The sequence below is a fragment of the Phoca vitulina genome, unplaced genomic scaffold (assembly GCF_004348235.1).
Source record: "Phoca vitulina isolate PV1807 unplaced genomic scaffold, GSC_HSeal_1.0 scaffold8, whole genome shotgun sequence".
NCBI lineage: Eukaryota > Metazoa > Chordata > Mammalia > Carnivora > Phocidae > Phoca > Phoca vitulina.
The window spans coordinates 70437892-70451828 of NW_022589711.1; the positions used below are offsets into that span (position 1 = coordinate 70437892).

At 44.2% G+C, this 13937-nt stretch overlaps 1 protein-coding gene across 7 annotated transcripts in view; it reads left to right on the plus strand.

The window, feature by feature from the left end:
• Positions 1-13937, plus strand: part of TNIK (TRAF2 and NCK interacting kinase) — a 383893-nt gene that overhangs the window by 355527 nt on the left and 14429 nt on the right. For 4 of the 7 annotated variants that reach the window (XM_032407215.1, XM_032407217.1, XM_032407219.1 and 1 more), the window contains 6 exons: positions 592-721; positions 6278-6442; positions 7907-8018; positions 8982-9152; positions 10850-10993; positions 13289-13423. In XM_032407215.1, the coding sequence (XP_032263106.1) occupies positions 592-721; positions 6278-6442; positions 7907-8018; positions 8982-9152; positions 10850-10993; positions 13289-13423 (857 nt within the window). Of the gene's footprint in view, positions 1-591; positions 722-6277; positions 6443-7906; positions 8019-8390; positions 8478-8981; positions 9153-10849; positions 10994-13288; positions 13424-13937 lie in introns of all 7 variants that reach the window. The other 3 variants (XM_032407214.1, XM_032407216.1, XM_032407218.1) reach the window with 1 other exon arrangement.

The window sequence follows — 13937 nt, forward strand, 5'->3', positions numbered from 1 at the left end:
AAATGATTGTGCGTTGCACTCCTTCCCACTCTGTGCCCAGCTCTACACTGGGTATACAATGATGAGCAGAGACAAGACTGCCCTCACAAGCATATGTTCTAATGAGACTGAAGGCAAAAGTTACAAGAGACTCAAAAAGATAAAGAATCACAAATTGTGATGACAACGAATAAGACAAAGGGTGAAGAGAAAGAAGTAGGGTTGGTGGGATAAGACCTAGGTGCTGAGAGACGCCTTCTCAAGGGAAGTTATCATTTAAGATGAAATATCAATACTTAAGTATCATTAAGATGAGAGGCAACCGGCCAAGAGCCAGGGTGGGGGACAGTTTTCCAGGCAGAGGGAACAGCATGTGCAAAGTGCAGGTCAGGGTGCCTGCTGGTGGAAGAAGAAGTAGGGAGGGCTTGGAAACCCTGTGGAGCCTGGCGGGCAGTTTTGTTCTTGGAGAGTCTGAAGCTTGCTCGCTAGGGCTGCTGTATGGAGAGCAGGCAGGGAGGGGATGCTGCGGGAGTGGGACACCTGTTCAGGACACCGAGAAACGGGCATTCCCTAAACAGACATTGCTGTTAATATCCTTCCTTCCCATCTCAGACCCACAGGAGCCCCCGGGAGCACCGAGCAGTACAATGTGGGAATGGTCGGCACGCACGGGCTGGAGACCTCTCACACGGACACTTTCAGCAGCAGTATTTCAAGAGAAGGAACCCTGATGATAAGAGAGGTAAGCTGGTATAAAAACTGTGCAGAGGAAGTACATTTCTTAAGTGGTTTCGATATTAGAGCTTTCACGGAGAATGCTTACGGCGTGTAGTTTAAGCCTTGTGAATGGGGGCCAGGGGCAGGGGGGACCCATGCTTCTCAATGGCTGAGTGATTTTAATTGTCCACCGCCTCCTTTCCTGTATCCTTCTAAGCTTCTGCAGTGTGACTTAATTACATTAGTCCAGATTCTTCAGTAGGAGCTATGCAAATCGGAATAGAGAATTTGAGCTTGAGGATATAAAACTGGCAAATCCAGATGTTTCCTACAGCAGGAAAACAGAAATGAATGGTCTCGCTCAGCAGCATCCGAGGCCTTGTTATGCCTACTCCCACCATGGCTTTATCCTTGTGGATTTTATGTAGAAAATTCTTAGAAGTTCCAAGAAAGGGTGATTTCATCTTATCTAATTAGGTCAACATTAAAAAGGCTGTTAAGCTATGTTGATGAAAGAACAAAGAAATATGCAGATCTACTTGGAAATGTACCTTGGCACTTTGTATGATTTTGTTTTTTTAAACTCAGGCACATCATTTCAATTGCAGTGGGGGTGGGGCATGTCCTCCCACAGGCAGCACGTCCTCACTGGGCCTGTGCCAACCGGAAGGGCCTTGACAAATCAGAATTTGTCTTCTCTTCTTTTTCACTTCATCATCATCCTGCAAGTTTGCCACCAAGTCTTTGCCTGGAAGGAAAGTAATGGCTGGTAACATCGGGCAAAAAATGACTTGATGTCCCCTTGGGTCCGTGTTATCATCTATAAAATTTCATAAATAATAGTAGAAAGATGACTAGGAGGATTCAGTGAGTTAATACATGCAAGCATTCAGTTAATGTAAACACAGTTGACTCCGGAACAACACGAGGATGAACTGTGTGGATCCACTTACATGTGGATTTTTTTTTCAATACAGTCTAATACTGTAACTGTATTTTCTTGTCCTTATGATTTTCTTAATAACATTTTCTTTTCTCTAGCTGACTTTATTATAAAAATACAGTGTATAATACATATCCAGAATATGTGTTAATAACCTGTTCATGTTATTGATAAGGCCTCCGGTCAACAGTGGGCTACTATAGGAGTTAAGCTTTTGGGAAGTCAAAAGTTCTATTCGGACTTTCAACTGCCCCGGGGGTCAGTGCCTCTCGCCCCCATGTTGTTCAAGGGTCAACTCTATTTTATTTTATCTCACTGTCACCAGAGAACGGAGTTCTTCTTTGACTCGTTATCACTCCCCACTCTTGCCTCTGAAAACAATGTATATCATCTGTCATTCCTCAGCCAGGAGAGTTTGGGAAACTGTAATAGCAGGCTTTGCTCTCCCAAGAAAGAAAGGAACTATAGTTTTGAGATGAATAAGGCCTTTGAAATAATAATTGGCAGTAGGGCTGTAACTGGAAGAGGAGTTCCCAAAGCAACTTGCGAGAATTTCATTATATGGCCTTGCTGAATCTTTGAAGTAGGCTTTAAAGAGTCCTATCATGTAAGCCTGAAATAAGAAATGGACTCGGCTGCAGCAGTTGACATTGCATAGTGCTGGTGTATAAATCTCCCAATGTGGTGTGTGGATAATTCCATTGCAAGTGTGGACGGCTGCTATCACTGTAACTTGCTACTTGGAAGACTTGAGGGAAAATGTTCCGGAGTGAGTTACTCTCTGACTCCAAATAAAAGGACTCTGATTTCTAACGCAGTTGAAAATTTGCTTGAGTCTTTATGACAGAGTCAATACCTTGAATAAGATTATCAGGAGGCACATTTTCAATTCAGTTGCCAGACATATCCAAATGGCTCCATGTTATTTAAAGCACTCCAGGATTTTATGACCACAGCCAATCACTTTGAAAACAGCACTCACCAGTGTCTTATATGAATTTGATCTATTGAGGGCCCAAAATCTTTTTTGTCTCTCAGTTTCTAAAATTCCACCTTTCCCAAATGTGAGCTTTTAAAATAACAAACCTTGAGTTGGAATCCATTAAAAGTACAGGTATTAAAAAGTTGAATGCAAATAAAAGTATGTCCCTGACAAAAGAGTAGGAAAAGAAAAACTCATAATAGAACTTAGCTTATAGGGTGCTATCGTTCAGTTCCCCAAGATGGACATCAAGGAGAACTCACTTATGTCAGCATTCTCACTTAAGTGGACAAGATGGTTCCAGAGGATACTGGCTGTACTACCCACAGTCTTGCCAAGATGCACAAATTTAGTGCACACCCAGGCCCTGTGGTTTTCTCTCTCCCTATCCTATGGCCCTGTAGGACCTTGCCCTACTCTAGTTCTAGAACCCACCACACCAGCTGTCATCTCCCACTTCGTCCATAGGGACCCATCTGCTGGAAGAGCCATTCTCCCTTCCCCACTGCCCCTGCTGCCCACTCCTCACCCAGCAGATCCCTGTGGGTCTGGCTCAGCCTTCCCTTTCTCCCTGAAGTCCCTCGTGGGACTCCATGGGCCTCTGTCCATAGCATCTTTCTTACTGACCAGCTGATAATAGGAAATAATAGGAAAAAGAGTCCACTTAAAACAGCTTACAGTGGGGAGAAAAGGTGGGGTTGGTATCAGAGATAGAGGCATAAAAATTCAGAGGTATTTCATACAAGGAATCCAAAGGCAAAGAGTAAGTTGGGACTCTGTGCAGGGCTGGAACCAGAAACTAAAAAGGATCAGGAACCCAGGCAGCTTTCCTGTGCCTATCTTTGGCTCTCTCACTGCCTGTCTCTCCTTACCCTCATCTCTGCTTTCCTCAATGCCTTGTCTCTCCTCTCCCTCATTTCTCTTTCCTCCAATTGCTCCTTTGTTCTTTCTACTCCACAGGCCCGCTTTCTCTCCCTCTGCATGCATGAGCTCTCACTTCTTCCCGCCCCCCAATTGCAAGACAGGCGCCACCTCCCACCCAGTTCAGCTGCCCAGCAGAAACTGACCAGTGTCTCTCGGCCCCAACATTAAATGCAAAAGGGAATTTGATCCTGCATCATTCAGGTGTCCACTCCAGGTCCGATCAGCTATGGCCGAGAGCAGAGACACCTCGTATGGCAGCACCCAAAGCACCTGGGCTCTGCTACCAGGCAGCCCCCGATTGCAGCACTTAGAACCTGTGTCGCTTGGAGCAAGTCAGCTGCTTGCACTTCTTTGCACTGCAGTTTTTCCATCCGTAAAATGAGGATAATGAAAGCTAACCTACGGTGTTATCTTAAGGACTGCGTGGAATACCATACCTAAAGCGTTTGGCGTGGTCCCAGATACATATTGTTAGTCGGAACAGCTTAGTGCCCAGCCCCATGGGAATGGTGAGGGTGGAGAGACTATAGAAATGGTTGGGCTCTGCAAGAAGGTCCTAGGGGGCAGGGCTGTTCATTTATCTCTGCGTTCCCAGCTGAGTGCCTGGCGCACAGAAGGTATTTAACTCTAAGGAGCTGGCCGAAGGGACAAAAGCTGATGACTCAGAGTGGGGAGATTCGGGGGTCACCACTGGATTCCTTCAGGCTTCTCACTGTCTGGGCCTTTTCCCCTTGTTAGCCTCTTCAGGTCTTTCTTTGATAAGCTGTTCTTGGCTTGAGGTAGAATGCTAGGGATAGAATAGAGAACCCGTGAAACTCTAAAGAGACACTATGTGTGATTTATGCTACTAGGAGACTGGGGGGAAATGTTAAAAAGCCTTTCAGTATTTGAACAGAAATTAGAAGGAAGGAAGGAAAAGCTGTCCAGTACACATAAAATTGGAGACAGTGGGATGAATCAGGACTGAACCCCATAAATATCATTTAGAAGACAAAGTGTTCAGCTCTGAGAACCGGCACTAGTACCCGGATGAGCACCAGGACAGAATGAATCCAGAAAATACCCCTCACCAGGGCAGCCTGCAGGCCAGGAGCATGCTGCGAAAAAACAGAGCATGCTTCCACTTTCCAGTTATTTCTCAAGCTCCCTGGCAACACCCATTACATGAACCCCTTCAGGAACTTGGGGATCTGTTTCATCTCCCCCCAAAAAGTGCCTCCTTTCACTTTTAGCCGGAAGCAGGTACCAAGTGGTCCTTGCAAGACCAGGACAGGCTCTGGAAGGGGGAAGTCAGGCCAGTGTGAGCCCATGCCAGCCAGCCCCAAAGAAGGCGAGGAGTGCTTCTGCCTGCCCTGATCCTGGCTCATTCCTCCATGTTCAGCAAAACGTGTCACACTCAGTAGGCACTCAGAAATGTTAGGTGAGTGAATGAATGAAAGCAAAGGCAAAGAAGGACTCGTTTACTTAGGTCTGCTCTAAGAAACCTCAGTGAGTTGGTCGCATAAATGTTAAGTCAGGAAGCACAGTACTAGCCAGGCCTACAGGGTGGGCACTGGCTTTTAGGAAGCAGAGTTGTCTTTTAGCCCTGTATTTCTTCCCTGGGGTTTTTTGGGAGGAGGCTTTACTCTCCAGGGCAGTGGTTTCCAAACTTGTTAGGTCATACAACCCTAACAGTAAAAATTTTAGAGCACGCCACATAATTACAATGTATTATTTTTTAAGAGAGAGAAAGAGCATGCACATAGAAGTTGGGGAGGGGCAGAGGGAGAGGGAGAGAGAATCTTAAGCACGATGTGGAGCTCGATCTCACATGAGATCATGACCTGAGCCAAAATCAAGAGTCAGACGCCTAACCGACTGAGCCACCCAGGTGCCCCATAATTAGAGTGTATTTATTTACAAATCATGCATGTGTCCTACTTCACATATTATATGTATATTATAAAATACCTTGAGAGGACATTAAAAAGGGATACCATAAACAATATTTCAAATGCTTTGCTAGTCATGATGACTTCCATTTTTTACTACACGACACCATAATTGCTTATGAGAGTTTCAATATTAATAACGGACATAAACCCGTAGTTTCAAATAATCTGTAGATTATTTCAGTACATTTTCTTTTGTAACTCCTATCAGATCTGACTCATTAATCATTGTTTTGACCTCACGACTGACAAAGAGCCCTGTGAGTCTGGTTGATATCATCTCTGCATTTTCTTGGGCTACATGGTACATGGATTCTTAGCTTTATCTCATCCCAACCTCTTCGTTTCAGCAATATTTTAGGTCATGTGTGTGTGTCTTGTGGATTTGTGTCTTGTGACCTGGTCATATAATCTGCAAGTCCAGTTAACTGGTGTGCTCACAGGCACACACACAAATATGGCAGAAGGGGACCATGCAAATGCAGACCTTGGGTGCTCAGCCCCTCCACCTGCGTGTGGCATTCCTGTCTTCCCCCAGGGAACCCGCACATCCTGTGTGGCCCTGAAGGCAGAAGCAAAAGGCCCCATGGTCAGTCCATATGCTAAATAGTAACAAAGTTTAACTTCTTCTTTATTTTCTTAGTAAAATAGAAATGTGAAGGTTATCTTCCCACCCACCCCGGCGGGTCCATTTGGAGACCACTGTGCCTATGCTGTATGAGGGGTGACATCGCTCCATGGCCTTTGCCCCCCCTCTCTAATCTCTGTCTAATGCTCCCCATGTGTTGTGCCCCACCCCAGACGTCTGGAGAGAAGAAGCGATCTGGCCACAGTGACAGCAATGGCTTCGCTGGCCACATCAATCTCCCAGACCTGGTGCAGCAGAGCCGTTCCCCCGCCGGGACACCAACTGAGGGCCTGGGGCGCGTCTCCACCCATTCCCAGGAGATGGAATCCGGGACTGAAGTAGGTGCTGGGCAACAGCCTCCACAGCTCTGTTCTCACCCCATGGGGGGTAGGGGGGGCGAGGTGGGGAGCCGGCTTCAGGAATGAGGCTTTGCTAAGCTCCCCAAAATGTGTTTGGTTGGTTTCTACTATATAACTACTTATGCAAATACTTAAATGGAGGAAAATCATAGAAGCACAGCGGTAAATGTTCTCAGATACCGTCTGGCCGAAAACCTGTTTTTACAGATGAGAATATTGAGGCTCAGAGAGGTTAAGGGACTTACCCAAGGCATACAACTGGTTTGTGACAGATCTCTGTAGAACTGGGATTTCCTATCTCCCAGGCCAGTGCTAGAAACTTCAGCTTATAGAGACCCCAAGGCCAAGTTGAGGTTCATGTTTACATCAATTTAGTCAAACTAAGTTGGACCTAAAATGAGGTTGAAATTATTTGTTAAATGAAAGATAAAAATCAATAGATAGGTTCTCTAAGCATTCCTCTTCCTAAACTCCAAACTGAATGGGAAAGGGAGAACTGAGATATTATCTTTCCTGTATAGAAACAGTCCCCGGAAACAGCCTGAATAAATCCAGTCTGCTAGGCAGTGCTCGTAAGTGTGGTCATCCAGACTTGACCGGTGGATGAGTTCGTGGTGCTTGGTCATGTTTCATGAATAGTCCTGTGAGTCACACATAGGCCTTGAAGCTAATGAGGAAGCATACGCACTGGTGTTTTTGGTGCTGTCCACACACTTTTCATGATACACCCCTTGGATTCTACACTTACTGCGCAGATGAGCTTTGTTTAGCCCAAGGGAAAGAACACAGAGGTGTACTGGAAGGTGCAGCATTTCCTCTCGTGGCTTCACGCGGTGCGGGCAGGTTTTCTCTGCCTGAACACCTCTCACGGTACCAAAAAGAAGCCCATGGGATTGGACTCTGGTTCAAATTCTGCTTCTGCTCCAGCTCTAAGTGGGAATATTAGTACCTGTCCCACCTCCTTCACAGACTTCTTCCAAAGATCAAAGGAGAGAATGTACGTGAAAGCTCCAAGTGGAGCTTGACTGTATGTTCGGGATGAAATGCTGCCATGTGGACACGCTGACTTAGTTTATTAGCAGTTGGGTCAGCTTTTCTTCAGACCATGTGGTCAATATGAGGTTGTCTTTACTTCAAGGGAGAGATGAGCTCTGTCATCACAGTCATCTTACCATATGGTCCAAAATGTAATTTGCTCACTGCAACTCTTACAGTCTGACAATTAATGGGGCCCTAGCAAAGGCCCCATGGTGAGTAACCAACCGAGACCGGGAGAAGTTGGAGAGAGAGGCACATACTTGGACTCGGGGGTTAGAGTGTGAACAGCTAAACAGATGAAAGAATCTGTTATCATTTTAAAGCCCGAGCAAAGTATTCCTGGCATTGTTCATTCCTGTAGTATTTATTTATCTGCTTTTCTTAATCGTCTTGCATATCAATTAGTACGGCATGGGGAGCAGCACGAAGGCCTCCTTCACCCCCTTTGTGGACCCCAGAGTATACCAGACGTCTCCCACTGATGAAGATGAAGAAGATGAAGAATCATCAGCTGCAGGTAAGCAAGAAGGCTTGGATGTTTTAGTAACAGCTTGGTTTTCCTTTCTGATAAGACCTGATAAAGAAATTAATTACTGGTCCAGTAGTTTTTTTTTTAATTTTATTTAATTATGTTATGTTAGTCACCATACAATACATCACCCGTTTTCGATGCAGTGATCCACGATTCATTGTTTTCATACAACACCCAGTGTTTATTGGTCTAGTAGTTAAGTCATTTTCTGCTTAGGCCCTGCCTTAAAGGGAAGTTGTGTTTTGTTTTGTTTTGTTTTGTTTTTGTTTTTATTATTATTATTATTATTGTAGGATTTCTAAAATAATTTCTTTCTCTCCATTTTTTTTTTCATCTCTTCTATTTTGCTTCTGGTAGGAACCCAGAAGTATCCAGGGGCCCTGGGAAAAGCTGTTCCTCAGAGACCTCCAAACTTACCACATACTTCTCAAAAGCAATTTCTGGGTACAATGCTGTGCACGCAGTAGACACTTAATAAGTGCGTGTCGAGTTGTGTTGGGTTCTAGGTGTGTGCTTCCTACCGCCCGGGTCTGGCTGATTTAGAGGAGAGTCATGCTTTCTGGACTTACGCAACTCACTAATCATCAGGGGAGGCTTAGGCCAGTTTTTCAGCTGATGATATGGAATTTTAAAAAGTAAATCTTGCTGTGTATGATATAGGAGATGGTGTGTTCAATTTTGTGAGATGAGTATCTATTCTCTAAACTACCCAAGTCGTATCCATAAGTCTGTTTTACTAATGGATAAAAAATAGTGCTTCTGTGAATGACTTATACTGTATTCTACTTTAAAAAAATGTATAAAATATGCATAGCTGCAGAGTTCCTCTGCCTTTTCTATAATTCCCACTAAACAAAGAGAAATTATAGTGTTCTGAAGTGCCTTCACCGTATCTCCGTTGCTTATTTTTTAAGATGCCAGTGACTTCTCCGATTCTTTTTCTCAAAGCTCTGTTTACTAGCGAACTTCTTAGGCAAGAACAGGCCAAGTTCAATGAAGCAAGAAAGATTTCAGTGGTAAACGTAAACCCAACCAACATTCGACCTCATAGCGACACACCAGAAATCAGAAAATATAAGAAGCGATTCAACTCGGAAATACTTTGTGCAGCTCTCTGGGGTAAGTGCTGCTTTTTACCACTTACTAAGAAATCAACCCTCAAACCTTAAAAACCTGTGGAGCTTACCATCTGGAGAGCAGTAGTTGAATCATGGGTGTCAGAGTCCCCACGCAGGACTGTCTTGGCCTCAGGAGGGATCAAGGGCAGTTTTACATGTAGCAAGACGTGATAACCTAACGCCCAGGATAACAAGATCAGATTCAGAATGACCTCGTCACATAATAGTGATGGGCTATAAAGTCAGTAAGAGAACAAGCTACCACTTACCACACACCCACCATGTGCCCAGCACCATGTGATGTGCCCCACACTCTGCCTCCGTGACCTATACAATATCCTGCAAGGGGAGGAAGGGCATCACCCCCATTTCACAGCTGGAAAGCCAGCCTAGCATCTTTGAGTGAATTGTCAAAGGCCAGTAGTAGCAAGAAAAACCTTGAAAAGGACAACAGATGATGAACTTTCCTTTTTAGTTCAAATAGCAACCTGCAGTTCCTATGAAAATGATGCACAGGTTTTAGCTGACGTCAAGCTCAGTTTAGGTTGGGTGAGATTCTATCAAAGTCCTGGTCTGTGTTACTGCAAATGTCACATACCGATTAAGGAAGGACGTGGCCCATCTGTATCCATCTAAAATACTAGGCCTAGTTTGAGGCACCACAGTTTTATAAGGGCAAAAGCATTTGAGATGTTCGTAGAAGTGGATGAAGGCTGGGAACCATTTCATGGGAGATACGATGGAAAGAGTAAGGCTGTGTCCTCTGGAGAAGAGACGGGAGACAAGATGGCCATGTTTAATATGGAATAATTTATGGACAAAAGAATAGACATTTATGTTACTCAAAAAATAGATGTACAAAAGCAAGAGAAGTTAGAGAGTTACCTGTTCATGAATATAGTCCCCCACAGTGGACCCTCAGCATGTGTGCATGTATGTGTGTGAGTGTGTGTGTGTTGCAGGGCAGGTGGGAGTTAATTTGCATGAATTTTTAGGATGGCAGCTATCCAGACAAGACCACTTACCTGCTAGAGCTTTTGTAATAGGGATTAGTGCACGGGAGATGGGCTGGACCAGATTTAGATATCTGAGTGGTGCCTTATAGCCCTGCAACTCTCAGGCTCCTAACACCTTCGCTTGCACTGGCTTGTCATTTCCCTGACAGACAGCAGAGCCTTGAGGGTATGAGACACCTGTAAGCTTTGGTGTGAGAAGGAGGAAAGGCTTTTCTTCCAGTGGGGTGTGGAAATGGGGCCCTCTGCTGTATGTTGAAGGTGGGTAGGCTAGAAATCCCTGCATGAACAGGGGCGGGGATGAACTTTGGGCATGCCTCGAGGTGGGATTTAGAGAGAGAGCCAGGAAAGGGGTGGGTGTTATAGGAAAGGAATAAAGGCTAATTGTGCTGGTGTCACAGCTGTGCCCAAGGCTTCTCGTGAGAAGGACTCTACACTAGGTAGTACATGGCCAGATGTAATGAATGCTGCTACCACTTTATAAAAGAAAACTAATCTTATTACCAGAGGGACAGTGATTTAATTACTGTGGCAGAGCCTCGACCTCTTCACTCCCTACCGTAGTACCTACTTGCCCATTAGTTTATATTAGCAAGGCACGGTTTCTTAGGTTTCACAGGGACCCCAGATGCAGAAAGGTGAAGCATATAAAAAGTCAGTCTTGGGGTGCTCCTTAAATTTGCAGGTGTAAACCTCCTGGTGGGAACAGAAAATGGCCTGATGCTTTTGGACCGAAGTGGGCAAGGCAAAGTCTATAATCTGATCAACCGGAGGCGATTTCAGCAGATGGACGTGCTAGAGGGACTGAATGTCCTGGTGACTATATCAGGTAGGTTACCAGTATGTTACCGGGATGACCGAGACCCCCGGGTCTGCACAGGTGGGAAAGGCTATCACCTCAGTGCTGAAAAAACAGCAAGCTCTGCCTTCCCTGGCTAACAGTGACACAGTAAATTATAGCAGGATAGCCAGAGTGAGGTCACCCCTCGTTTGTAACTCTGGAGATGCTGACCTCCGAAGGGAAACCTCTCACCTCTGTATGATCTCTGAATCAGGCAGACGTACCACAGAGGCTGTATGTTTATAGGCCTTTAACCGCTGCCAGGACTCAGCAAGGAGCTTTTGAAGTCTGAGCTCTAGTCATTGCTGCCTGCCTACTCCTGGGTGGAGACTATCAAAACGTAGGCTTCGCAGAGTGGAGAATTTTGTAAGCAGAAACTTCTCTGGTCTCTTTTCTCTCACGAACCGTTCTAGCTTATACTCCATTGATGTTTCAGCAAGTGCAGCTGGCCCGTTGGGCGGCTGAGTCTGCAAAGAGATTGGGATGTGGGAGTCATTACAGCTACGCCCTGCAGCTTTCTGCTTCCCAAAAAAAGAACTTTAAAAAAATATGGACACAGAAGTGAAGGCCTTATTACTGACAAGTTATCAATGTAACCTGAAAGAGTCTGTGTTTATTGAAAGTTCTTTGCTTTCTAATGATGTTTGAAGGAGTTTAATAAACAATATCCCCTCTTTTCCCCTGCCTTCCCATCCCACCCAGTATGAAACATTAGAACCATGATGGGAAGAACCCAGGATGCACCCCAGACCTGTGGGTCAGAATCCCTGGGAGTAGGACCCAGGGATCAACTCTGAATGCTCAGAGTTTCATCTCTTTTTATTCTCCCCAAAAAGAGTTAGCCGAGTAAATTCTTCTTGTATCATCATTTGAGCTTAATTTGGTGTAGTCTTTTTTTTTTTTCTTGTCAATTGCTTGCCTGACTGCGGTACTACCAAATCAAATTTAAAACGTACATCTGCCACTCACCTACCAAAAGTGGAAATGATGCCAGAAAATTCACATTCAGCCTTCATTATGTTGTGAGTGACACGTTCCCATTCTTAAAAAAGTAACCATCTCCTCTTACCATGAAGTATAGATGGGGAAAGAAGAAGGAAATAGGAGCAACTGCCCTCAGATCTGTATTGGCATAGAAAGGAGCAAGCACTGGCCTTTCTGCCCATCCTAGCTCTTGGGATCCATTCTGGGCCTTGGACTACAAAAAGGAATCACAGCTGTGCAGTGACTCCCTTAATTTATGAACTCACCATCCTGTCAAATCCAGTGTGCGATGCTTCAGTGAATTTTCTTCTTCTTATATATATCACATCTGTAAAATATAAAACATCCTTTGCTGCCTAAGAGAAGTCAAGGGAAAATAAGTACCCAGGAAGTATAACCCACAGGCCTAAATGATCACTTAGGAATAGCCACCTCCCCACCCCATCCCACTCCCCTCCAAAAAAAGAAGAGCCACCCCAAGGAACATTTTCTTATCTGGTACGCAGATAATCTCACAGAGTATATTAAATTTTGCTCCTGTGTCCTCCTCAATATTTTTAAGATGTTTTCTTATCATTGAATTCCTATTCCAGAAGCGCTTTACCAAAGGGAACTTTGTTTTTTCCCAAGTGCACATCTTTGGTTTTTCCCAAGTAAACATCTTTTCCTCTACTATTGTTGTTTGGTATTTCTTTCAGTGATCTCAGAATCATAGATGTGTCCAGGGTTTTCTGCTGAGCCCGGGTTGCCTTCATTAAAATCGTTTCTCTTGTCTCCTTATAATTCTTTTTTGTTAGTCAGATAAAGGAAAACTACTCACACCTGTCATCTTCAAAGTAATCGAGGAGGTGAATAAGAGGCTCCCATTGACATATGCTGTTAGGTTAGAAGGTGAGGGGAAGACAGCCACATAAAAGCATGTTAAAATGTCCAGTTATCAACACTCCTTCATGTGATTCGATCTAGAATGTTCTGGAACTCTGACCAACTATTCCTTACAGAATTAGGTCTTGACACTGCCCTTTGCATTGAGAAGAGAGAGTAAGAGCAGCTTGCTCAAATAAGAATCTACCTGAAGGTAAAGACAAATTATAAAATGGTGATCTGTCCAGAACACTTGGAGCTGTTGGCATAGACAACACTTTGATGTTGCTGGGGACACTGGTTATTGTGCCTTCACACACCTACACAATTGGAAATAAAGTAAAAATAAGTGAATAAAATAAAACAGAGTTGGGGAAGGACTGAGAGAAAAGGTTGTCACAGGGGCTTGAAATTAGAGCTCTTTTATTTCAACAGGAAAGAAGAACAAACTACGAGTTTACTATCTTTCATGGTTAAGAAACAGAATACTACACAATGACCCAGAAGTAGAAAAGAAACAAGGCTGGATCACAGTTGGGGACTTGGAAGGCTGCATACATTACAAAGTTGGTAAGTGTCAAGACATGGAATTGTTTACTCAATCCTAATTATTCAGTTTAAGTTTCATTCCATTTTTTTCTGTTAGGTATTGATGATGTATTTGTTACCAGTTTAAGATGTTGTTAGAACTTTAGGTATACTTGCATTGTTTCCAAAAAGTCAGATTGATGAAGTTCTAAGAGTGCATTCCGACTAAAGTCCTATGCTCCAGTTTGAACATTTATATCCACTCCCTCCCAAATACCCATTAAAATGACAGTGAAGGAATAAAAATGCCATAAACCCACAAGGACAAAGGGACCAGAAGAAGAGAAACCAGCAAACAAGAGATGTCAACAGAATTGAACAAGAATAGCTGGATGACGCATAACTAATAGATGAGCAGGAAATGCTGAATTCTATGTCTGTAGTGAGGAAAGTCATCAAAATCAATCCAACCACTTACAGAACCCAGAAAGGCCCAGGGTCTGAAGCCCCTGAGATGGAGATATACAGTGGAACTGAAAACAGAAGGATTATTCGA